A 27,514-nucleotide genomic window follows, 5' to 3' on the forward strand; every position below is an offset into this window, starting at 1 on the left:
ATTTTACTGGAACCATTTTTTGTCTCTAACATTTTGCTAAGTCATTATGAATAATTGAGAACGTTGATTGGAATTTTCAAACTTTTGCAATTATTGACTCTTATAAGATAACTTGGTTCAGAAATTACTTTCTCTGCAAATAACCAGCCTGTGAACTACCAGTGCTCCTGGCTCACAATTTGAGAATGTCTGATTTAGGTTAATTTAAAACATAATGTCTACAAAGGGAAGAGGAACTCATTACCTACCTGAGTTTCTGGTTATACTGTTTGACTTTTTCCAGGGAAGCTGCATTAATCTGTGCTTGAAATTCTTCTACAGACACATTGTCTCTGTAATAATATCCTTCCATGCTCTCCAGTGCTGTAATGACAAGAAAAAAAATCAGCATTAAATATTTACTATACTCATTCTCTGCAGTTGGAACCTGTCTGCAGTTTAGTGCCATACTCCTTAACCTTGAGGCTGCGACCCTCAGCATTGATTGCAAAGTTGTTTCTGTGTACTATCAAATTTGTACAGCACTTTTTCTAAGATTTCATTTTAAAAAGTATATTATTTGCCCTTGAGAAAAACTGTAAAAGACAGGGCTAATATCACTTCTGTGATTCTAATTAAAGTGCTTCTGCTCTGCCCTGTGAATATGAATGTCCAGAATGATTTCAAACCAGTTTTTGTTGAGGTGACCTTGGAAACCACTGGTAAAATGAGATTCCATAGAAGTAGTTAAGCTGTAGAAGAGAAAGAAACACATAATAACTTTCTTTTACTAGGCCTGATCTTTTGGATATGTGCAGCCCCTGAGATGCTAATTATTTTAGTGAAAAGTTTCAGAGGTTCAGTACTTCTCAAGAACAGGCTGAAAAATGTTCCCATATAGCCTGGAAAATGCCTTGTAAACTGAAAAAACAAACAAACAAAAAAAAAACCTCTCTCCTTTGGGTTCAGAAGTGATTTCAGTGTCATGTAAACTGTATCCTGGCTTCCTTTCAGTGAACTTATGTTCTAAATTAAAGGGGGGAGTGAAAAAAATGATAAGAGTGATGGGTACTGCAGTAAGTCTTTTCACCCCCCTTCCACTTTTAGCACACTTTCCCCTGCTCTAGATCACAAAATCACTCAGTTTAATTTAGATAGGATGACAAATCATTTTTGTAGATGAGTCATATCTACTTGAAAAGACCTAAGAGTGTGGAGCTGAGAAATCAAGCTCTTCATACATTCTGATTTGATTAATCTCATAATATAGAATGGGACTTCAGTAAAATACTTATCTGGGAAAGAAGCACTGAAAATTTTACAATGAGGAATACTACCACTTTAATAATAATCTATACAAATTTTAAGAGTTAGTTACTTAAGAGAATGATCAAAAATGCATTAATAAGCAGTATTCTCTTGGGGACAGCTTGCAGGTTCAGAGCTGCAGTTGCACAATGAATACTAATTCTGCTGACAAATCTTAAAGCAACCAGTCAGTAAATAATTCATTGTTTAAGAACATGCAAGGCGAAGTTCCTTGGAGTAATTATAGAGTTGATAATTTTGCTTCTGTACATAGTAAATACTAATGATCAAATTACCTCGTAAAAAGCCTGTCTTGAGCTCTACACACAGGTTCTATGCGGAAAGATTGCTGTTCTCAATAATATCTGCATGGTTGCAGGTGTCTGAGTTAGTAGATCTTGTTGCAGAGTTGGAACTTTAATGTGTAGAACAGTTTTGCTCTCCACTTAATGAGGGAAGAGATCATAGTAACGCAGAGGAGAGAGGTACTTCTGTTTTGTATAATTAAAACCAGCATAGAAAATCTAGACTAAAGGTTAAGTGTGAATTACCAAAAAGGATGAAAATAAAAACAAATATTAGTTTAAAACAGGTTAATTAGCTCAAGTGAAAATGTAAATCCAAAAGCTAAGAATAATAGAATGGGAAGGAACCTAAAGGGTTCATCAAGTCCAGCCCCCTGCACTCATGACAGGACCAAGCACCAACTAGACCAGATGGACTGGCCTCTTCCCCACTTCCTACCCAGACTTGCAGAATTCAGTGAAACTCATGGGGCAGTGTGTGGGGGGCAGGCAGGGATTGAGTCAATGGCTTGGCAGACCAGATCCAGCTTACGGGCCATATTTTACCCACCCCAATCTAGACCATCCCTGATAGGTGTCTGCTCTTAAACATCTCCAATAATAGAGATTCCACAATCTCCCTAAGCTACTTATTCTAGAGCTTAACTACCCTGATAGTTAGGAAGTTTCCTAATGTCCAACCGAAACCTCTTTTGCTGCAAGTTAAGCCCATTGCTTCTTGTCCGAACATCAGAGGTTAAAGGGAATAATTTTTCTCCCTCCTCCTAGTAAAACCTTTTAGGTACTTGAAAGTTGTTATCAAGTCCTGTCTCAGTCTTCTCTTTTCCAGACTAAACAAACCCAATTATTTCTATCTTCCTTCATAGGTCATGTTTTTCTAGACCTTTAATAATTTGTATTGCTCGTCTCTGGATCTTCTCTCCAACTTTCCTGAAATGTGTCACCTAGAACTGGACACAATGCTCCAATTGAGGCCTAATCAGTGCAGAGCAGCGTGGAAAAATTACTTCTCGTGTCTTGCTTAAAACATTGCTGTTAAATATCCCAGAGTGATGTTTGTTTTTTTTGCAACAGTGACACAGTGTAAACTTATATTTAGCTTATGGTTCACTATTACCCCTACTCTTTCCTAGACAGTCATTTCCATATCGCATGTGTGTATTTGTAGGCATAGGTCACACATATTAAATGACCTGCACTGACTCATTTTCATCATGCAAGTAAACTCATGACACAAAAAATCTTTTATTACTTATTACCTTCTAAACTCTGTATTTAGGCTAGAAAATACCTTGAATCTATTGAGTCTTGGAAAGATAGAGTTTTTCCCCAAAAATGAACAGCTGCATCTACAAAGTGATCAGTTCTTGATCACTAACAGGTTTCAATTAGATCTGGAGAGCAATTTCTTGTCAGCCAGTGTAAGTGAATATCACAGCTTTGAAAATACATCATTATAAAACTGGTGTGAAAATAAGTCCCAGCTTACTGTGTGTGTGAGAAAAGCAAAAGTGAAGAGACAGTATTTTTTAAATTTATCAGTCCATAAGGCTTTTGTTATCGCTAGAAGGATTGCATGTCTTCCTTCTGCTGCTGGGTAAAATTAGGATTTTAAGAACATATTGGAGTCAAGCAATTTCCTATTCTGTGTGCGCCTTTATCATCAACTCATCCTCTGCAGAGTTGTCCTGCTGTTATTCAGTCTCCTCTTTTCCACTCCAGTGGGTGAATTTAAATATATAAACAGCTTAAATGATAAATCATTCAACTTTTTCCTTGGGCCTTCATTTCAAATTGAACTAATAGCTTTTACTTTCAATGATGTAGTTGTCTTGATTTTAGACTGAGGGTTTGCTATTCATCTTTAAATATTGTTATTGTACTTTCTTGATTAAATAAAAAGTGTTTCCACAAATTCTTCTCATCCTTCATTTATCTGATTTATGAGCCCATTCTGGGTGTGTGCCAAGGACTTCCTGCAACATACTGAGATCTCTCAACTACCACTGAAGTCAAAGGAAACTAAAAGCTATCAGCAATTGGCAGGAGGCATTCACCACTTTGGTGACTCAAACCACACTGTACTGATGATTATGACACCATTGCTAACTGTAGGGTATATGCAATTTACAGACAGCAGAAATGGCTACAAATACTTGGAAAGGATATTTAACACTCCAGAAACTTTAAAGAAGAATAATTACAGTTGATATCATCTTAGTCCACTGGGTTTTTTTTTTCTTGTTGTTTTCCTTTGAAAAATGAAACTTCTTTTCAATTTAAGAGAATTTTGAGGTCTGGGAATTGCCCACTAAGAGCCACATTGAATGAATTTACAAACAAACAAAAAAGATAATCCACTTATTCTCTGCAATCTGCATCAGCATGACCAGTTTAAATTCAGAAGCATGCTCTGTAGAATTTATATGAAAAATAAACTTCATTCCGGTAAAATTAAAAACTACCTCAGAATTAGAACCCCAATTCACCAAAATATTTGGCTTGAAACCATAATTCTGAAATCAATGAGACTATTCATGTGCTCAAGGTTCCACATGAGATTAAGTACCTTCCTGAATCAGGACAAAGATGGAGAGTGCAGATTTTCTAGACACTATTTGAATGTATAAGAAAATGAATTACCTTGTGCAAAAAGTACTGGTTGGATTTTAAAACCTCCTCCATTCTTCAGCCTTTGAGGAAGTTGCTCAAAATGGTAACTATCAAGATAAAAGTAAACCTTCAAAGCTTGACGACTCCCCTCTGCTTGATATGTGATGGGAACATCTAAGAAAACATTCAACATCGTCATTTCATTTACAGCCAACAACTATGTGATATTTTCTCTTCCAAAACCTAGAAAGAATACTACACAGCCAGATTCATGTCCCTAATTCTGCCTGCTTATTGTAATGGGACACCGCCACAAACCAGACAGAAAGATGCCATGGGTGCCTGTGGTAGACAGGAGTGTCCATATGCTGTAAAGCTGATTCCACACCACCTATTTTCCCATAATTCTAGGAAGATAGGGAGGAAACGTGCCAGTGACAGGAGGGGGTGGGAATGCGTGCATAGTGCTTTTTTATTCCATCTGGGACACTGGACCCTGTGTGATCTTTGCAGCTGGCATGAATTAAAGAAATCTATATGTAAGATGCTTTAAGTAATGCTTGGGACCACCTTGGCCTCCAGCCAGACCAGGATCAGTGGAGTAGACAGATGCCTTACAACCACCTTTTACTCCCTTCTCCTCAGCGATGCCAAGTATAAACTTTGTGTAGCTCAGAAAGTGTCCCATGATGGTCATTGAACCATGGCCTCCTCACATTAGAAATCACTGTAGTGCATAAAGCTGAGGAATAAATAATGACAGAACCAGCAATAAATAATAGTTAAATCAGAGACTTATTTTCTGAGACAAATGATTTCTTACTGTACAGTATATAAAATTATATAATAGTATGTTTCATTACACACCGACACACTAGAGGTTACTCTGAATTAAATGAAAAGATCCCATTCACAATGGTTGAGATTATTAGATCTTCTAATGCCTCTGGCTCTATCATTTGCAATGCTTTCCTAGTGTACATTTTCCATGTTATGCACTGTCATTAGCAAAAAACAGTGAAATTTTATCCTTTTTACTCTTAGGGTACAGCGACACTTTTAGGTAGGGCTGTAATTCGCAATTCAACTAGATATATGTATACTAGCTCTGACCAAGGCCAGGTCCGTATTAGATCTGGCATCTCAGTTTAAGGTACGTAACTCTAGCTACGTAGAATACTTAGCTGGAGTTGGCTTACCTTAAGCCAAGCTTGATTGTGTCCTCACAGCAGAAGGCTTCCCTTACTCCTGGAAAGACGTGGCCTGAGCTAGTGCCCCAAACAGAGTGTAATAACAACAGTGCAAGCAGCTTGAGGGGCTATCTGCCCAGAATATGATTCTAGCAGGATATGAATATTAAAAGATTTGCCAGGTATGTAATCAGGGCAGCTAGTGTGCTGCTGCTCATACTGCCATGGCTATACTCAAGTTTTAGCATGCTATCTCAACAATAGCCAGCATGGGTATGTCTACTCATGCTACATATTACACCCTCAGATCAAACTGCAGACATGCATTACATTTGCATTTCAACAGCTTACTTCAAATAACAATTCATACCTATTTCTAGTTATAATTTTCAAATACAAATGTACACAAACTACAATTTGTAGATTTTATTTACATTGATACTATCAAATAAAGATTTTGCACCTCCAAGAGGTTCAACAATAAGTTATCACTATTTTTGGAATCAAGAAACAATTTCTTTTAACTTTAGCAATTACGCTTTTCCATAAATGAAAAACTTAGTTTGCTCCCAAAATCTGCTTCTCTATGAAACCATCAAGTCTGAATAGTTGTGATGGCAGCAATTAAACTGAAGGTTGAAATAGAGCTTGTTGCAATTTTGTTTTAATGTGGATGTGACACCTGTGATCTCTGTATATCACTGCAAATGAGAAAGACTTTCCATGAGAAAGATATAGTACTATACAACACAGGTAACTAATCTGCTCCCAATTAGGAATGCTGTTGTCTAGGCTGACCCTCCATCCTGGCTGGATTAATGTCTTGCTTATTGGGATCTCTTCTTAAAAACAACACTGGTAGAAGCAGGGCTATGGGATCTTCTCCAGACTTGTTCACCTGACACAGCAGCAGTAGAATCTGAGTCAAATCTCAACTCACCACCAGTTCTGCAGATGCGAACCCTGGCAACACTCCATGACTGTAAGGTGGTATCTTCTCTCACTAGTAGTTTTGGGGTTTCTTTACTATAAAAACAATAAGAAGTCCTGTGGCACCTTAAAGACTAATGCATTTATTTGGGCAAAAGCTTCTTGGAGCAAATACCCACTTTGTCAGTTACAGCTACAAATAAATCTGTTAGTCTTTAAGGTGCCACAGCACTCCTTGTTTTTTGCAGATACAGACTAACATGGCTACCCCATGATACTTTACTATAAAAGTTAGTGTTTGTGACCTCTGTCCCCTGGGGCAGTATTTGTTTGGAAAGCTTGAAGTTAATCAGTCATGCTTTTCCCTCTGCAGAGTTGCGAGACTTTGGAAAAGTGTGCTTTCATTCACTGTACCAAATTCACTGCAGACTCTTTGCATCAGTAGGTGGTGTAGAGGCAGGAAAAGGCTGCAACCTCTCCCCCAGGAGTTAACAGGCAGTCAGTGCATCCTGAAGAGGAGCCGGGGCATGGAGAATGCTCTGATTCAGCACATCTCAGTAGCCTACACCAGCAGGGCTCAAAGGACATTTCTTTAAATTTAAAGATGGCTCCTGACTGACAGAACCATGGAGGAAATACTGCCTCTTCCCACTCAGAAGTGAATCTCTTCTAGCACCAGGCTCCTCACTGGTACTAAGTTATGCCTCACTGCTGAGGTAGATGTGAAGAATGTTCTGATATTCTTCTCTCCTCTCATAACTACTCATTTTGCACATTACTCCTCGGTGAGAACTATCTTTTCTGGACATTTTTTCTGAAATGGTGATTTATCCACTAACTTCACCGAGACCGCCATCATTTACTGAGGCTCCTAAACAGCTGATAATAATTACTTTTATCATGACTGATAAATAGAGACATAGTGAGGAAAGGCTCTGATATTCCATTCCCAGCCCCCAGTCCTATATCATTGCCAAATTAAAAGATTTGCCCCTGAGCTGAGAAACTCCTGGAGAGAAAAATTTTGAAATACGTATTTAACATGCCAAGGTTTGTTTATAGACCAATAAATCTCATAAATATACTTCTTTACTCACTTGCCACTAGTGGTTCTGGTTCTGATTGTCTAAAATAAAATGTAACTTTTTCCAGGTCAAACAAAGCAACCAGTGTATCTTCGAGCATGGCTTGTTCATCAGTCTGGAAAGGAAAAAAAAAAATCTCTTCTCACATAAAAGATTATATGATATTAGCCTGATGTTCCCATACTGGAAATCATATAGAATATAAGCATCAAGTTCTAATCCTATTAACTTTCATGAACAACAGATGATGGTTCTGTTTTGATTGTGTTTCTACTCCCTCTTCTACTGCCAAAATTAATATTTTGCACACAAGAAAGTTAATTTACAGCTATCATTTAATCAAACTGCATTTTAGTTCTGTATGTAAATGGTCAAGCTTACAACATATATGACACTAAGCCTAGATTTTCAAAATTCTTCTACATTACTGTGACACTGTATTTTAAAATAGTACTCCGTAACTTCCTTATTCATTATTTGTCTATGGTTGTGATATTTCATAAAAGAAATATCTTGCAAGGTTTCATATAAATCTCATTGTTCTGCCAAAATATGTGAATCATCATTATATAGGGAAATATGATATTCTGCAATATGGTTGTTATTGAAATACATTCTGAGTTTGAGAGAGATCCATTGCTAGCTTTCCAATAACAACAAAGGTGGCGACCCACAATAGGGATGTAAAAGAGTAGTCGATTAGTTGACTACTTGCATTTCCTCTCCCCTTGCTGCCTCTATGTCAGAGGCAGGAAGAGCGAGGGAAGCAGGAACCGGTGCTGGGGGGGAGCTGACTTAAAAGCTGGTTCCCCCCAACACAGTCTCCGTGGTGCGAGACATCAGGGGGCCAAGGAAGGCAGAGGCATAGTGGCACTGCGGCTCTGACTTTTAAATGCAATAAGATCCAACTGGCTCGCACCCACTGTGGCTCTGCAGTTTAAATGTACAAGGAGCCAGGCTGCGTGCATACCCAGCTTCTACTACCAGTATTTTTCCTGGGACATGGATTGAGAGTATAAAATAAGGGACCATGGCATTATGAAACCATCTCTCCTCTCTTGCCCACTCTAAAAACAACATGGCAGCTGGGAATACAAAGACTTTGAACAAAGGTGTGGGTCCCAGGCCAAGAAGGAAATTCAGAACTAAGAATTAGGAACTGTAACCTGTCTGCAGCATCCAGTGGGATGAGAAAAACTGCTTGATTCAAAACCTGCTTAGTCTGAACATTCAGAATTTAGAATCTGTGTGTGGTTGTTTGTTTGTTTGTTTGATTTTCTTAGGTATCTACCTCTGATCTTTATGCCTACCACTTATAATCACTTAAAATAAGATCTTTCTGTAGTTAATAAACATATTTTAACGTTTTATCTTACCCAAGTGAGTTTGTCTAAATGTGGTGAATCTGCTCAAATTACAAAGGCTGATACATGTCCACTATTCTTTGATGGAGTGACAAACTAATTAATAAGCTTGCATTGTTCAATAGAAGGTCTTGAGCAGTGTAAAATGGCACATTTCTGGGGCACAAGACTGATGGGGATTTTTTGGTGTCTTCCTCTGTATAGCTACTTAGTGCTTAGAGAGCATTCATTCAACTTAGCTGGATGTGCCACAAGGAGTCTTGTGGCACCTTATAGACTAACAGATATATTAGAGCATAAGCTTTCATGGGCAAAGATGCATGTGCATCTGACAAAGTGGGTCTTTGCCCACAAAAGCTTATGCTCCAATACATTGTTGGTCTATAAGGTGCCACAGGACTCCTTGTCGCTTTTGCAGATCCAGACTAACACAGCTACCCCTAAGATACTTTGCTGGATGTGTCGCTGCATGCTGATGCTGATGCTGTGTGATAATAGTGCCTGGAGGGGTTTGCTGCTTGTCACTTGCAAAGCACTGTGAAAGACAACCCAAGTTGGAGAGTTAAGGGGTCACAGCAGTACCCCAGTACTATGTTGTCCCTGGAGGTACCATCACATTATTACACAAACTTAAAGCTTTTTTTTTTATTAAAAAAAAACATTTGGGAAAGAGCACCTTAGCATAAGCACATCATTTATAGATAGTGGGCTAGATTTTCAGAAGCCCCACCTTGTGTGTTAAGGGGAACTTTTTGTGCCAACTGTTTAATGGGCTGCTCTACTGTGAGTGAAAATGGGGGAGTAATTTTCACCTTGACTTAATCAACTGTGGGTACAAACCAAGATGTTCAGATTGGCACCTGTACTTAATTTTTGCAAAACAATGAGTAGTCCTGTGACACCATAGAGACTAACAAGTATATTGGATCATAATCTTTCATGAGTAAAACCCACTTACTTCATCAGATGAAGGCTTAGATTTTGTGAACCCTTGAACCAAAATGATGGGAAATCTTACTCTTTGAAAATCCAGTCTCAAATTTCATAACAAGGTCAAGAAGTAAATTATAAACCAGAGGTGGGCAATAATTTTTGATGAGGGGGTCACTCTAAGATTTTGGAAAGTGGTCAAAGGCCACATTCTTCCTGGTATTAATGAAAGGAGTGTGGAGTCTGGGATGGAGGTTGGGTGCAGAAAGGAGCTCGGGCTAAGGGACTGGGGTGCAGGAAGGAGACTGGAGTCTGGGAGGGAGTTCGGGTGAAGAAGGCAGTTGTGACCTAAGGCAAGGGACAAGTGGGCAGGGTTTTGGGATGTGACCTATGGTAGGAGGGGATTATGATCTTGGGCAGGAGATTGGGGTGCCAGATCTGGAAGGGGTTATAGGTCCATGTGGAGCAGTGGGGCAGGAGTGGGGGGCAGAGAGTTGCGGAAGGGAGGGGCAGACTCTGGCCGGGAGACTTACCAGCCAGCAGCCATACCAGCCTGCCTGCAGAGATAAAAGCTTGCAGAGCTTAAAATATTTCTGCCTGCTCAGCCATATGCTTGAGGAGTAACTGAGCAGGAAGGGAGGGGAGGTTGCTTTATGGCTGCCTGTTATTCAAACAGGCAGCTCCCATTGGCCGGTTTCTGGCCAGAAACCAGTCAGTGGGATTGTGTTGGGGGCAGGAGCAGCATCTGAATCTCCCCCCCCCCTTTCCTCCAGTGGGCTCCCCACTGCCTCTGCAGACCAGATCTGGTGGCTTGGTGCGCAGGATCCAGCATGTGGGCCATATATTGCCCAGGCCTGTTAGAAACCTTTCAAGATATTTTACTCGACCTCTGATAACAAGGGAAGTATTCACCAACAAATATAGCTTGCCTGGAGGTAAATCTTAGAGCAGTCACAGCAGAAATTAATCCTCAGTTAAATAATTGTATTTTTTCATATTACCTTCCCTTCTCTGCTAACTACCAAGGAGGCAAATGTAAATAAGGTGTATATGTAGTTCTTTCTCCAAGTATTGAAACAGTTAACAAATGCATTACAAAACAGACAGCAATAAACACATTCCCTGTAACATAAGAATTAACTGAATGTTACTGAATTACACACAGGGGAAAAAGCAATTCTCCTTGTTCCATGAACTTCAATAGTATTTCCCATGTAGTTATGAAGAAGGGATTCCACCGGCAACATTTTACCTAATGGGTCAATTTATTAGCCCCCTGGAGAGAGGGTAATTTTTATCACCAGAATAATCTGAATACCATTAAACCGCATGGGAAATCTTTACAAAATTGCTTATTCTTTTTTGAAATCCAGATGTAATGAGTATTACTGCCCTCGCAAGCCTTGGATCATCTGTATCCAGAATGCTTGCTTAGAAAACATTGAAAATTGGTTCTTAAAGGCTTCCCCTGAAGTGATGAGTGTTATTATTGAACTAATTCAGCACACATTTTTGGGGGCAAATTTTTTTTTTACAGAACTGACTATTAATTTTAATTTAAAATTACATAATTGGAACAATTCATCTTATTATTACCAGTATATGAACACATGAAAAATAACATTTAAATAATGAGGGATTTTAATAACAAAGGAACAATCTTTTGAATCCTGAAGCAAAATCCAGACATATACCTGTGGTAACATTTATTTGTGATAGAATTACAATATCTAAGAAAGTAGTACAATACAACTTCAAAAAGAGAAGACCCTACATTAAAAGGTCTCAAATTTTCACATTAAAAGGTCAGAATCCCACTCAGCAAGTAAGTGGGCCCAATCCTCAGGGACAGCCATTTGGCATACAGCAGTTCAGAGGTAGAGTGATTACAGAAGACATTACAAAAACAGCTTTACAGCTTCTTGATCATCAGATTACGAGATACCAATTTAGTCTGAGAAGTAACTAAAAGTTACCTCAAGGAGCCATTCAGGAAGCCAAAGATTACTGAATGGTGGGGGTGTTTTGGCCATGGCCCTTTTTTTCCAGCCTTGACCGTTTTGCCAAAGGCAAAGGAACACCAATGATCTACTTGTGGATTTCCTGCCTACTGGCTGGTCATGTCAACTTTCAGTTTGATTTGCTTTGGTATCATGGTGGCACAGTCTCAGCAAGACTGAAGATGTATCCTTTATAGTTGAGTTACCAAAAGAAAGTGAGTGCTTTTGTTAAAAATAAGAAATGATCATTTTATTTTCTTTGTAATGTTAATTACAGCAACTGACACCATGGGGTGTGTCTAGACTACATGCCTCCTTCGATGGAGGCATGTAGATTAGCCAGATCGGAAGAGGGAAATGAAGCCGCGATTAAAATAATCGCGGCTTCATTTAAATTTAAATGGCTGCCCCGATCTGCCGATCAGCTGTTTGTCGGCAGATCGGGGGAGTCTGGACGCGATGCCCCGACAAAGAAGCCTTTCTTCATCGACACAGGTAAGCCTGGTTTCACGAGGCTTACCTGTGTCGATGAAGAAAGGCTTCTTTGTCGGGGCATCGCGTCCAGACTCCCCCGATCTGCCGACAAACAGCTGATCGGCAGATCGGGGCAGCCATTTAAATTTAAATGAAGCCGCGATTATTTTAATCGCGGCTTCATTTCCCTCTTCCGATCTGGCTAATCTACATGCCTCCGTCGAAGGAGGCATGTAGTCTAGACACACCCATGGTGATCACCTCATATAGACTTTTTGTTAAGAGAGGAAAGAGCTGTGTGGTGTCTAATGGCAAATTAGATTTTTTAATCACTACCACTGTGTGTTCATCATACAACTACTCAAGTATCTACTAACTTGAAACAGAAACACAACATTATGTTTGTAAGTAACATTATTAATTTCCCATATCAGTAATTAGCTGAACTGCAAACAAGCCAATAAAGTATATGAGCTCAATGCAAAGGATTCAGGATGCTATAAACATAATGTACCTTGGTTTATGCTGCTCTTATTCAGCATTGTTATACTGACTTATGCGGTTACCACAATTAGATTCTTACCAGGTTAGGTGACAGCAATGACTGGAAGTGAAGGAGGACACCTGCATTAGCTATCTGTTCCAACCACCTTCTGCTGGCCTCTCGAGTTTCCATTTCATACTCTTTGCTGTTGTCAAACATCTGATTTAAGGCAGCCATTAATTGCTCTGAAAAAGCACAGACTGTGGCCACTAGACTTTGGCAGAAGACCATGTCTCGTCTGAGCTGTATCTCGCTGTCTGTGAAGGGAAGAACAAAAGAGGAAAAGCAAGAAAAATGGGAAAATAGTTGCAGTAAAGTAACTGTAGCAAGTTTTTGTTTTAAGCAAAAGAGCATTTGTTTTGTGGAACAATAAAGTCTCACATCAACAAAAACAAACAAACAAACAAACAAACAAACAACCCAACCTTAATTCAGAGATTTGACTCCTCATTTGAAAAAAAAAATCAAAAGAAATCAAAAGAGCTATGTGAAAACAGTTAAATGTGCTTTAGAGACAAGCCTATTTAAAATTCACGATTAGTTTCTGAAATGACTCAATTTAGAAATCAAACTTTGGTAAGCAATGTACTTTCTGAATCAGAAACCTGTGGGTAGCTCATACTCCAAGTTTTGAAGTTTGAGTAATAAACTCAATAGAGTAAGTGTAGGTTTTGTAAGTATCTCTGTCTCTTCTCAGATTCACAGTTCAGCCCTTATTATACCCCCATCACCTTCCTCCCTTTCTCTGTCTGGTGGCAATCTCTCTTCTACTCATAGATCTTCCTTTTAGAGCAGAAGTGGGGATCCTGAGGCCTGGAGGCCAGACGCGCCCGCTGGCTTGCCTGGATCTGGACCCAGAGGCTCTCACAGCCCCAGCATTGGAGAGCCTGTGCTGGCACTCCAGCCTCCCCTACTGCCTCACCGTGGGGCTGGAGCACACGATCTACTAGGCTGGGCCCCCTTAGGCTCTGGTACACAAGGGGAATGTGGGGAGTATCTTTCTCCTTCTCAGTTAGTGGCCTTTTTTGCGAGGGTTGTTTTTATTTTGCTACTCACTTGTGTAGCAACATCCTACTATCAACCCTCTTGCCATTACAGGATAGAGATGTCACATCCGAGGAGAATCTGCCCTGCCCTCCTTTGGGACAGTTATAGATAGCTATAGGCCAGCTCTTGGCCTATCAGATGGGGGAGACTGCATGATGTGAGCTGCAGACAGGGGCCACATGGTGTTGCTGCTGGACCACAGCAGGCCCAATCTCAACCTGAACACAAGGCTTGTGAGAGAAGGTGGGGACCAGAGGTGTAACACAGGCAACTAAGCAGGGACTGGTGACAGCCATGCAAGGGGAGATCCAGTTCCTTGGAGAAGCCCTGACTAGTATATATGAATCTCAAAGTGTTCCGTTCATGAAAGCTGAAAAAGGTGTGGGGAACTGCGTGTTGTAATTCTTCCTAGTTAAATTAATGACTTCACAAAGATAGAGGCAGGGCAGTGTTCCCTATAGGCTGCGCACTTGTGTGGCCACTCAGAAGAGATTCAGATGTCGCCCAGCTGATTATCAGGACTCCCACAGCTAGGTTTTTTGTTTCTATTGGTGGTATACATTTGCACATGTCTCTGTGCATAAAATATTTCACACACGGATGGAAAAAATTAAAGGGAACACTGAAGAAGGGATCTCTACTCCAGAGCAAAGGGATGTGAATTTGAAACAGCTGAGCAAGATAGTGAGCCCTCTAATGCAAACAACCCCACATTTATGGGTGTTCAAAATCCAGATCCTAATTTTGTGGCTCAGGCTTTTTATTTCTGACTTGCAGTTTCATAGTCATCACACCTGTGAGAAATGAATGGAAAGCATCTGTAAAACATTTTTTTCTTATTTTCTAATTTGACATCCATTTTGCACTGGTACCAATGAAAACATACAATATAGAGCAATGGTGAATTGGGCCCATTATGAAAAGATGGAGTCCCTATTCTGTTCTCAAAGTGCAAACATAGTGGCTACGTCTACACTGGCCCCTTTTCCGAAAGGGGCATGCTAATTTTAAACTTCAGAATAGGGAAATCCGCGGGGGATTTAAATATCCCCCGCGGGATTTAAATAAAGATGTCCACCGCTTTTTTCCGGCTTGTAGATAAGCCGGAAAAAAGCGTCTAGACTGGCCCGATCCTCCGGAATAAAGCCCTATTCCGGAAGATCTCTTATTCCTACTTTGAATAAATCCCTACTTCAAAGTAGGAATAAGAGATCCTCCGGAATAGGGCTTTATTCCGAAGGATCGGGCCAGTCTAGACGCTTTTTTCCGGCTTATCTACAAGCCAGAAAAAAGCGGCGGACATCTTTATTTAAATCCCCTGCGGATTTCCCTATTCTGAAGTTTAAAATTAGCATGCCCCTTTCGGAAAAGGGGCCAGTGTAGACGTAGCCAGTGGGTTTGTACCCAAACTTGGCCAATTCTGGGGGTTTCCCTTTTTTCATTAACTAAAACAACAGTACATACACCTGATTTTGAAGTTAGCGTCATCATTAAGTTGCTTCTAGCAGGCCTCCTTCATTCTTGCTCACTCTCAAACCCTCTTATATGTCTGAGATGCAGCTATAGGACTCATCTGACCAGGTAACCCAGTCGAAATAATTCTGCATCAAAAGAAATATGCCTACATCCTAATACCTCCTTAAAAATATAGTGGCACCTCCTCAAACTGAACTCCATCCTCTCTATCTTCCTTCTTAATTCAAACTTCACATTTGTTTCCACTGTAACCATGGAAACATCTTTAACCATGAGTTTTCTTTTTTCCCCTGCATGTCTGTAAACATACATTTCTGGACTTCTAAAATACTGTCCACAAGCACTATTGCTTCTCTATACCACTTCTAATGAAATCATTATCCAAGCCTTTATGTTCTGATCTTGATCCTCCTTCTCTATGGCCTCTCCAAATTCTAGTTTTTTAGAATCTAATATAACGCTGCTGTTTTTTCTTTTTTTTACATTATAGAGAAATACAATTACCTCCCCGATCCCCAAACAGCGCCACTGGCTTGCTGGTTCACATAATGATCTAAAAGACCTTCTAGATTTTTAACACCAACTATGTATTTACATCTTTATTTGCTCTTTTTACATGCCCCATTGAGCAATCTCCATGTGTCTAGTAGCAGTTGATTCATTGTGCCTTCACAGACCCTTCACTCCTGTACTGCCTGCCTCCTGATGCAGCCTTCCTGAATTACCACTACCTCCCATATTCAAATCTCATGCAATATATTGTAACATAGTATTTAATATTGAACTTAATAGTACTTCATGATAGTTTTTATGAGAGATTCTATAAACATTAAAGTTGTAAAATAGGTAAAATGATGCCTTAGGAGAAAGTATTGTTTTATATGTGGCATATACAACTCTTATTTGCATCTGTGGTCTTGTAGATAGATGTCTGTTTGCTATCATTTTTTGCCTCCAATTAACTGCATCTGCAAATAGGAGGCCAGTTTTAAAAATCATGCCTTTTGTGTATTCAGATGGTTAATTCCTTTTCTGCATTGAAACACTCCATTAAAAGCCTTTGAGTAATCATTAATTATAAGTCTAAAGTTTCAAATAAAAGACCATTATTTTTCTTTTACTTAATGCTGTGGTTTGTCTCAACTGTAAAACATGAATATATTAGGATGGTGTTGAATAAGGTCACAATAACTGGCTTTTATAGTCTGCTTCACTTGGCATTTAACCACCTGCAAAAACACAGATTGCCTGATAGATTTTTCTGCCATGAGCATTATCTCCTAAATATTGCATACCCACTTATTCATTTTGTAATATGTTTGCATATTTCATGGTGTCAATAATGTATGAAATTGTGGTAAAACAGTCCATGAAAAATGCAGGTAATTTCCAAAAAGCAGGGTGATCATTTAAAAAAAATCCCATAATATTCTGAAGAATTTGGTTAAAAAAGAGAAGGGACTGAGATGGGAAAGATAGAAGAGAATAAAAATGAAAGTAGTGCCTGGGGAAGCTAGAGATAGAGGGGAAAGAAAAAGCAACAAAGAAAGGAAATAATGGGAAATAAAGATAGGTATAGAAAAATACAGGGGAAAATACAGCAAAAACATTGTATATCAGCTCAATGATTTGGTACTCACTTCATCTGCTGAGATTCAAAATAAGTGAGGGGTGGTATTTTGCCACCCACAATGTTCAATTTGTATGGTTTCTTAGGATATGTCTACATTACGGGATAAGGTTTAATTAAGATACGCAACTTCAGCCACATTAATTGCATAGCTGAAGTTGAAGTATCTTAACTCAACTTTTGGCGCTACCCACACTGCAGGAAGTGGAAGGGAGAACACTCTCCCTTCAATTTCCCTTACTCCTAATGGAATCATGACTACCAAATCAACTGGAGCGCCCCTCTCAGTTCGAATTAGCATGACCTCACTAGACCTGCTCATTCAGACCCTGGAAGATCGTCAGCAGCAGCTTCAATCTTCTCAGTAGTGTAGATATACCCTTATGTAATTAGAGCTTTCATTTAAAACTGCCATTACCTTCGAGAACCCTTAAGGTACATAAGGAAAAACTTCACAATTCAAGTTGTGGTCAGTGGGATTGGGGATCTTCCCTTCATCTATTCCTCCCTTCCTCTTACCTATTCTTGTAAGTTCATAACACAAATACAAGCCATCTGTGAAGAGACATTCTAGTACTTCAAGATGAAATCACAAAACCAAAGCTCAGACTGAAACTAGCCGATTAAAGGTACCTGTATATTCAAGGAGTGCCAAAAGTATCCTTGTCTTCACCTCTGGAAAAAAAAAGTTTTAGGACATAGTCAAAAACAAATTCTATATCACAGTGCATATGCAGATTCCAATTTCACAGTAATCAGAGAGAATAATGAGATTCATTTTATATGACAGCTAACTTAATTTTACATCTCACTGGGTGAGAAAATTAGTCATTCTAAGTCCCCAGTCCTGCAAAGAGAACCATGTCAGCAGCACTAATGTATGGAACCCCAGACACAAGGATCCCACATACCTGCCCTGCACAGAGGCACAGCATCCTATATCACTATTCACTTAACACCCCAAACCCTTTGCACCACAAATTCCAGCTCATTTCAGTTGTGCTCATAGAATAACAGACCTATTTTAACTATTTTTCCCATTTTATTATTAAACCTCAAAAACAATGTTGAAGTGCTGTATATCAATAGCGCATGTAGCATTTTCATTGCATTGCAATCTCAGTTGTAGTGATTTTGGTTTTTTGTTTTGTCGTAGAAAGATTTAGTGTGAGCTAAATATTTTTATGACTTGAAGCAAAGCAAAGCAACACAAAAGAAAGCTTATAAACTTCTATAACTCTTTAAACTACGCTGTGCTTTTAGAAAACAACAATAATTATAGTCAAGTGATGCCATAAGTCCATTGAGTAATACAAAATTTGAGCAAGCTTTTGCATTTTCAAAATTTGATGTAGAAGGCTTTTCTTATATACGTTAGGTGGAGCTATTATTAAGTCTTAAGGCTGAAATTTTCCATGCTAAATATTCAGACAATGTTTTTAGGAAAAAATACTCAAAATGACTCACCAGTTCTGAGAATAAGGCTAAGAGAAATACATTATATTTCAATGTTAAAAAAATCCACCATCCATTGCTTTGGAAAGCTCTACTGTACCTATGCTTTAAAAAAGGGACTTGAAAAACAGTGCTGGTGGGATGGGTAAAGGATGGACTTCATGTCATCCATGTACCTTTTGTTATTCCTGTGAAAATCTACCCACATTTTTGCCAATTTATAAGTCTTGGTGGGGGAGGGGAATCACAGTTTGCAGATGTTCAAAGAGTTGCTAGAATTGAACAACTAAAATCTCTGAAGATTCCAATGAGCATTCTCAAACCTCACATTGCACCTTGCACTGACCAGACTGCACTTTCCATAAATTAACTTACACCATGTGGGTGTCACTACGATTCCAAGTGACAGACTGTCTGGGTGGGGTTTTTTAGTTTCCTATTTTTTAAATCTAGAAAATTTAACAAATGACTTTATTAAAAATCCAATGGAAAAACTAGTATGTGATCATATAAATAAAAATTGTATCATATTGTAAACATAAAAGGAGCTGAATTAAAGGTGCACAGACAACCTTAATTCTGAATTTCTTATCTTTTGAGTACTTCATTTGCAACCATAATAATGTCCTTTTAAATTAGGAGTTGGGGTGGAGTTAGTATATAACTATTTTTTTAAGTTCACCGATGTGTGTCAAATAAATGGTAAAATAAAAGTTCAAAAGGTAATGTGTAAGAGAAAACAGTTAAAAAGCATGACAATTATACTTGACTTGTGTGCCTTCCTGAAAGTAGTATAGTGACTATATGTTGTAACTTACCTTTAAATTACAAGCCAGAAATTGCATGAAGAGTGTGCAACAGTTCCAAAGTCAAGTACTTGAAAAGTAGAAAATGCCAGGACTACTATAGCCTCTTTTTGTGTATGATTTATGACAGTCTTGCCCAAAATCCCAAGGGAAGTCTAAGACAGACCCAGGAATACAACCCAGCTTTCCTGGATCTCTATCTGGTACCTTAAACACAAGAGAACTACCTTTTTCTCCTTCAGCACGCTGCCTCTCGAACTGCATAAGGATAGAGCCCTGGAGATCAAATCATTTTTAACTTCTAAATTAAGAATAAATTAATGTGGCTGAACTAGGAACTGAATCCAGGTCCCACAAGTCCCAGCCCTGTTATATTCACTGGATAGATTTATTAGAACCAGTATATATTTGGAATGGACTTGGCACTGTCTTGCCATTCACCTCCTTTAAGACAGTTTCAATGAACTTATTAACCTTTTGTCGTAGGTGAAGTAGCTGACATGAAAAAGTCTGGATTTTGTGTAAACTTAGTAAATATATTAAAAGCCAAATTTTTCAAAGCAGTGGTCATTGAGAGTGGTGCCCAACATATCAGAGCAAGAGCCTGGTGAGCACCAGCTTCAAAGAGAGTTGTGAGTGTTCAACACTTCTGAAAATCAGGCCCATGGTATCTCAAGTGAAGCACACAGGAACAAAGGTGCTCCAAAATAATGGCTACTTTTGAAAATGTGCCTACAACTCAACCTAAGCAACCTTCATTTTCAGATGAACAAAGGAAGCCTTAGGGGCCCGTTAAAGATTAATACACTGGAATCTAGAAGTCTGATTATTTGGCTTAGTGACTGAAGCTACAGTATGTGGAAAAAATATTTTATAATCTGTAGTATGTGTTGAGGCTATTTCTTGCAGCGCATTACAGATGGGATTTGTTAAATCTCTAAATTCAAAAACATTTAAAGTATCTACAGATAATATTCTCCTGCTTATGTTAGGCTGCAGCAACTTTCCCTCGCCCTCTTTATTATCCTCTCTCTGTGTGTGCTTCATTGTGTTTCTCTAGGCAAGAAAAACATTACAGTTTATTTGTAGAGCAAATGATTTGTCTCAGAAGAGAAACTCAAATGGTTCCTGTGTCAGTCTCTTCTTTTTCAGAGAGATGTTTTCAAACCACAAGACATGGTTTGTAGCACAAAAAAACCATAGTGGTTTCTCTTCAAATCATTACATGCTATTATACAAATTGTGTTCAAGCTCGCGTTCCTTAAAAATTGAGGATTGCAATTTATCCAGATTTTCTGCTACTTTTCTACTATCTTAGTACAGTAAAGAATTATCAGACACATAGGTGAACATGATTTGCTGGGAGAAAGAGTCAACATGGTTTTGTAAATGGAAGTCATACCTCAATGTACTAGAATATGTGGGGGGAAATCAAAAGCATGTAGACAAGAATAATTCTGTTGATATAATGTACAGGTTGTACCTCCCCTAACCATGATTCTGTGTTCTGGCAACATCCATGATCTGGCAGGACCACAGCTGTTCCTGGACCACAGAGTCCAGGCATAAGGAGGTTGGGCTGCAGGGCAGGAGCAGGGGTGGATGGGCGTGACTCAGCCAGGAGCCCCCTGTTGAGGGAGGAGACAGAGCAGGGAGTTCTGGCTCCTTCTGCCAGGCAGTAGTGGGAGGTCGGCAGCAGCCGCAGTCCCAGCAGCTGCGAGCCTCAGTTCCAGCAGCCCTGGAGCCCCAGCAGCCCCAGAAGCCAGGTAGCCCCAGCAGCCCTGGACTCTGCAGAGCTCTGGCAGCCTCGGAGCTCCAGCCTGGGGAGCCATGGCTTGGCAGGCAGCAGCAGGGCTTGGCTGGAGTTATAGCCACGGGCAGCATGGACCAAGCTGTGAGGGACCTCTCCTCGTTCAGCAAATCCCCTCGTTTGGGACCAGCCAGGTCCCAAGGATGCTGTATGAGGGAGATACAACCTGTACGTGGATTTTCAGAAATCCTTTGACAAGGTCCCCCATCAAAGGCTCTTAAGGAAACTAAGCAGTCATGGGATAAGGAAGAACATCCCTGATGCATCAGTATCAAGTTGAAAGATTGGAAACAAAGCATGGGGACCAATAGTGAGTTTTCACAATGGAAAGTTGTGAAAGGCACGCTACCCAAGGATTTATACTGGATCCTGTGTTGTCCAACATATTAATTAATGGTCAGAAAAGGGAGGTGAATGGTGAAGAAGCAATGTTTGCAGACAATACAAAATTATTGAAGATAGCTGAATCCAAAGCAGACTGCAAGGAGTTACAGAAGTATCACACAAAACTGGGTAATTGGACAACAAAATCACAGATAAAGTTCAAAGTTGATAAGTGCAAAGCATGTTGGAGAAAATAATCTCAACTATTCATATACTACAATGATATCGAAATTAGCTATTACCATCCAGTAAAAACATCTCAGAATCACCATGAATGGTTCTTGGAAAACTGCTTATTGCATAGCAGCAGTCAAACAGGCTAACAGTGTGTTAAGAACTTTGAGGAAAGGGATAGAAAATAAGACAGAAAATATCATAAAGTTATATAAATCCCTGGTGTGCCCAGACCTTGAATATTGCACCCAGTTCTGATCACCATATCTCAAAAAGGATATAGTGGAACAAAAAAAGGAAAGGTACAGAAAAGGACAATAAAAATAAACACGAGTATAGAATGGCTTAGAAAAGAAATAAAAATATTGAGATATTAGAGAGGTCCCTAAAATCATAAATGGTATTGAAAAAAGTAATTAGAGACATGATACTTTCTCTTTCACAATACAAAACTCAGGGGTTACCCAGAGAAGTTAATGTGCTGCAGCTTTAACAAGAGAAAGTACTTGTTCACACAACATCCAACTAAGCTGTGGAACAGATCACCATGGGATGTTGCGATGGCCAAAAGTATAACTCAGTTAAAAAAGTGGCTAAGTTTATGAAGGATAGGTCCATCAATGACTTAGTTATGATGATCAGTACCAAACCTCACAAATGACGATAGTTGCCCCTAAGCCTCAGAAGTCAAGAGTGGACCATGGGGGTAAATTATGGCATAATTGCCTTTTTCTGTATATTTGCCCATACCAAAGCTTCTGAGCATTGTCAGAGACAGACTAGTGGGTAAGATGGTCTTAGATAGCATAGCAGCTTATGTATTGGGTGAAACCTTGTTATGGGTTGAGTTTGACAGGAATTAACTTGCCCTTTAATTAACTGTAAGCCTATGCCCCCAATTAAGACAAACAATGTTGTGTGAACCTGCCCAAGAGCCTTTCCATGAGTACTGTGTTGGGTAAAGAGAGATAGCACACAAAGTGAAAACAGACAAGAACAGGGAGATTGGAAGGAGCAAGAAAGCTCCTGGGGATCTCTACAGGAACTGGTTTCTGTTCATTGGTTGAATATTTCTGACAAGCAGCAAATAGTATAAAAGGCAATGGCATCTGTGAAATATGAGCCAGTGGACCTGGTATTAAAAGAAGGCTATTAAAAGGGTTGAGATGCAGGTGAGTTTCTACTCAATGGCAAATTAGCCACCAAACCAATGGAATCCTGGAGAATTGGAGCATCCCATGTCCTGGCCCATTCCACCCACCCAATGCTTCTGTTGAGGAGCAGGGTCAAGGGATGAAGGCTTGTCTCGTTCTGCCCGCCCTACGCTTTAGCCATTCCCTGTGCCATGACCTGGCTCCAGAGCTGGAGAGACGGGTGGGCAGGTGTAGCAGGGCAAACCCCAGAACCCTAATTGTGCTCCCTGGCATGAGCCTCATAGGGAGAGTTTAAGGGACTGCAGGTGGAAGAGGTGGGGAGGGGTTCCCACTTTTTTTGTCCCAGGGTCCCACCAATCTTAACCCACCATGCTTCTACTGTGAGATTAATAGAAAGGATATTACAAGGTATGTTCCTTTTGATCTATCTATCTGTTATATCTAGATGATACCCTGGTGCCAGCAAAATATTTGAACAGGAACTAAATAATTTACAAATGGTCTGTGATAAGCTGAATGCAGCCATTTTGAAATGGAGAACCCCCAAAAAGAGGGGGGTTTCAAAAAGAGGTAATGTACTTTGGGTACATAATTAGCAAGGAGGACCTCTCCCCTCATAAAAAGAAAATAGATGTGAAGTGTTATAAAGGGCTATGACTCCTTTTACGGACAATTCACTTGCGGGTTTGCCAGTATTGCAAATCCACTGCATAGGTTGAATGCTAAAGAGAAATGACTTCAGTGTCAGCAAAGCATGATGAAGCATTTACAGGGTTGAAAGGCTTTCGTGACTGATGCTACTGTGGCCTCTTCATGATTTAAAACTCCTTTCACATTGGACGCAGATGCTAATGCTTATGGTTTGGGGCAGTATTCACACACAAGAACACAAGGAACTTGAGAGATGGTAGCTAATTATTACAAAAGTAATTCAGAAATCCTGAGAAACAGATTTGCCAGACTGTAGGAGACAACTGCAGTGCTATGCTTTCTCAGTCACACATAGGCCTGGACATAATCAAGGTAATGTTGATGCCTTATCTAAATGGCTTTGTTGCAAAGCTAATTGCAAACACTGCCCCAAACAGGGGTGAAAAGGAATTAGGACATATCTATGTTACAAACTTTAGATGAAACAAGCTACATTGGTATAAAGCTGCTGCAGTTAATCTATTATTCTTGCATGTGCATACTTGGCTGCTCGTGTTGGCACTCTGCATGCACACCAGAAATACTCGTGAAGACAAAGTGTGTTCCAGTGTGCCATGGGCCACACGCCACTGCAATGCCTTTGTGGGAATTTTCACACTATGTTGTGAGGCAGAAATGACTCATGAAGGGAACTCTTGAATTTAGGGAGTCAAGTCGACATCAAGCAAATTTCTCCATTCCAACCCCATAATTCTTACAACCGTATTTTAAATCCCACACACCCATGTGACATTTTTGCAGCCTGCCGTGAATAAATCCCTCCTACAAATTCCTTTCATTTATAAGGCTGATTTGTATTGCCAAAATTTCTCCTCTTTTAGTTAACTATATTATAGGATAAATGTTTCAATAGTAAGAGTGCTTGACAACCTGGAAGATTGCTATATGATAGATCATGTTTTTCTTTATTGGTTTGAATGATTATATTATTTTGGCTTATATTTTTGTACTGAAAAATTTCATTAGACATTACCCCATTATATTTGGCTATAACACAAGGAACCTCCAGACCCTGTATTCTGTATGGTTAGCTAGAGCAAGTTAGCATGAGTGCTTGTAGCTTCTGGCATATATAAATGGCCTACAGGTTACTATTGGACTTTGAGGAAATAAATGTGTTTACATGGATATTTTTTACTTGTTCACCCAATTCCAATCATAATAATATAGGGTGACGCTCTCTAGATCGGCACTTTCTGGTCCAGCAATATCTGTGGACTGGCACAATTTTAGTTAGATGGATGTCCACTTAGGGATGTGGCCCAATATCCTATCGTCCCATATAGTTTGTTTACAGCCACCAAACCTGGCTCTCAGTGTTTTGTGCTGTTATTTAGCTTTAATTTACCCCAAATGTCTTCTTAGAACCCAGTAAGCTGTGGAAGTGTTGGTAATGCTACTAAAACAATATTGACCTTCCGTGGTTTGGCAAATTCTGTGGTTCAGCACTGGTCAGGTTCTGAGGGTGCCAGACTAGAGAGATTCAACCTGTAATAAAATTTTAAAAGACCATCCTGGAGGTATTAAGAATGTTCTTTTTCTTCCTATTTATTACACAAGAGAAATTTAAAAACAGAGCAATGTAAATGTTAACAGGTATCTTCCATGAAGTTCCTATATCTCCATCTCTTTTAAATAGTGAGCCATTCTAATTTAATGCAGCATATTCAAGGAAACAGAACTATCCACAAGAAAATACAACCGCTTCTGAAATTTCTATTAAAATCTAAGCATTGGAGTCAGTTTTCAACAAATGGATTCACTTAGTTAACATCAATAATGGTTAAACACATTTTCAACCACGATAAGCTCTATTCACCACTAAACATTTCTTTGACTCCACCTAAAACAGATTTGTGGGCTTCCTCATCTACTTACCACAAAACCTAAATCTGACTCAATAGAAATAAATTTCTTCTTTTCTCACTATTAAATAAGGTCACTTTACTTCTGCTTATGTAGAAACCAGCAGATTTACCCAGCATTGCTCAGTTGTGTAACTCAATAAATGGTTGGTTGGGTTTTGTTGGGAAATACAAGGAAAATGTAGATATGTTATGTAAATGATTGTAACTTTCAAAAAGGAGGGTATAGTCTGGCCCTGCAAGGAGCCATTTAAGTGGGGGAAAGGAATCGCCAGGCCCTGAGAGGAGTGGTGTAGGAAGGGGAGAAGAAGGGCATCCCTAGACCTCATGAGGAGGCAGGTAAGGAGTGAAAGGAATCCCCATGCTTTGGGTGAAGTGGCGGGAAGGAAGGAGAAATCACTAGGCCCCATAGGAGCCTCCCAGTGAGGGTGAGGGAGACCTCCACGATCTTGTGTGCGGTGGTGGGGGATTTTTTTAATTGACTGAATCCTGTGTTTTGTGCCTGGATCATTGAAACACACATCTGGGAGGAAGTTCAATTTAGCTTTTCATTTGAAATAATTTTTGCCTTAAAATGCAAAATAAAAATGAATTAGGGATCAATTTTTGTTCCCGCTGAATCAGGGAGACAAAAGATCAAAAGGAAGAGGTCAGGTAATTTTAAATTCATTGCTCAAAGCTCATGTTAGCTTTTTAATCAGAAATATCCCAAAATAGTACTGCAAGCTGGCTAGTCTTTCTGTTAAATACCTTACTCATTTGTGGAGATAACAAATGGCATGAAACTCAGAGGGACAGCAGCCCAGGGCAAGGGATCATTAAAGTTGCTTAAGCCTGCTCTCCTGATTTTGGGACACCTGGGAGCTGGAAACATCCACAGGACAATTTAGGCTTCCACGGCTGTATAAGTAAGAGCAGGTTCCCCAGGCTGCCCTCTGGGCCATGATTCTGCCCAGAAATTTGCAATACTATGTGCTGCAGTTGCACCTTTGACACACCCACTTCAACAGGACTAACAGTGCCTGTGCTAGTGCCAGGCTTATGGACAACAGGGATCTTAAGATCTTTTTACATCTTACCAACCCTCTTACCTGGTGTAAGGACAGGGGTGACAATCTTGTGTTATGCTTATAAGAAGCACTGGGATCTTTTTCAGGGGAGAATCCATGATGTCTGAGTGGTTTTATATGAACACAGAAGAGATACTAGAATAATTTTTGAGAAATCAAAACTTTTTCAAAAATTCAAAATAAAAAAAATGGCAGAGGGGACTGACAATGGGAAACAGACTTGTTTAACTGTATCCAGGCAAGGATAGAAGTGACTAAATTTATTAGCAAATGATGACTATTTGGTTAAAGAAGTGACATGAGTCAATTATGGATGCATTAGTCACATCTGAATAACCTGGTGAGCTCTGACAGGCTCATAGAGGGTTTCAATGACTGGTGAAGATCTTAGTTTTCACTTATTCAAAACCATAAAACTATCCATAATTAATGTTAAAATGTACCTTGGTTTTGATTTTTGCTAGGAACTAGTTTTTTAAAAAAGTATTTTTTTTTAATAAAGCATATCACTAATACTTTGTCCATGTAGGTTCTTGTGTTAGTATCCTTCCTATCTAATTGCTATCCTATGATCCTTATCTGCTTCTTTTAACTATCCAATCTTTAGTTGCTTATAGGTTACTAGTTCTGCCTATTTGTTTTTCCCTTTGATATTCTCATACCCTCTGCTCCTTGTTTCCCGCCCCCTTCTCTTTTTTTTTCCTTCCCCTCTCTCCCTTCTCCCCTATTTATTTTGGATCTGCACATCCTAAACTCAAAACTCCAGTCATCTGAAGAAGTGGGCTGTGCCCATGAAAGCTCATGATACCATCTACATGTTTTGTTAGTCTTTAAAGTGCTACCAGACCATTTGTTGTTTTTTTAAGTTTATCCCGTACAGACTAATTTGGTTACCACCTGAAGCTTACTAATAGTTTTGATTGCCTTTAGTTGAACAGTTTCATCATGGGATGTCCTGGAAATTAGCCATTAATATGAAGCTGCTAAATGCACAAACAAATCATTTTAACCTTGGACTGATGCAACCTGCATCTGGGTTTGGTTCCCCACAAAGAGATGCATGTTGCATTGTTCGACTGCATAGTTTTATAAATCCCTTAAGTTTCTCTTTTCCATTGCTTCCCTATCAAAATGCACAGTAAAAAGGCAGGTCCTGGAAAGGGCCGAGCAGATCCTGTGAAATGCACACACTTGAATTTAATTAGGTCTA

The 27,514-nt window shown here is 39.5% G+C and overlaps 1 protein-coding gene across 3 annotated transcripts in view; it reads right to left on the reverse strand.

Annotated features, from left to right (window-relative positions):
- The window catches only part of PREX2 (phosphatidylinositol-3,4,5-trisphosphate dependent Rac exchange factor 2), a 266,625-nt gene that overhangs the window by 57,355 nt on the left and 181,756 nt on the right, over positions 1-27,514 (reverse strand). For 2 of the 3 annotated variants that reach the window (XM_075920573.2, XM_006131490.5), the window contains exons 31-35: positions 17,509-17,550; positions 12,762-12,979; positions 7,423-7,525; positions 4,236-4,379; positions 249-363 (exon numbers count right to left, since the gene is read on the reverse strand). In XM_075920573.2, coding sequence (XP_075776688.1) covers positions 249-363; positions 4,236-4,379; positions 7,423-7,525; positions 12,762-12,979; positions 17,509-17,550 — 622 coding nt within the window. Of the gene's footprint in view, positions 1-248; positions 364-4,235; positions 4,380-5,977; positions 6,422-7,422; positions 7,526-12,761; positions 12,980-17,508; positions 17,551-27,514 lie in introns of those variants that run through there. The other variant, XM_075920574.2, reaches the window with a different exon arrangement.

The sequence above is a fragment of the Pelodiscus sinensis genome, chromosome 2, assembly GCF_052426305.1.
Source record: "Pelodiscus sinensis isolate ZL-2025 chromosome 2, ASM5242630v1, whole genome shotgun sequence".
NCBI classification, from domain to species: Eukaryota; Metazoa; Chordata; order Testudines; family Trionychidae; genus Pelodiscus; species Pelodiscus sinensis.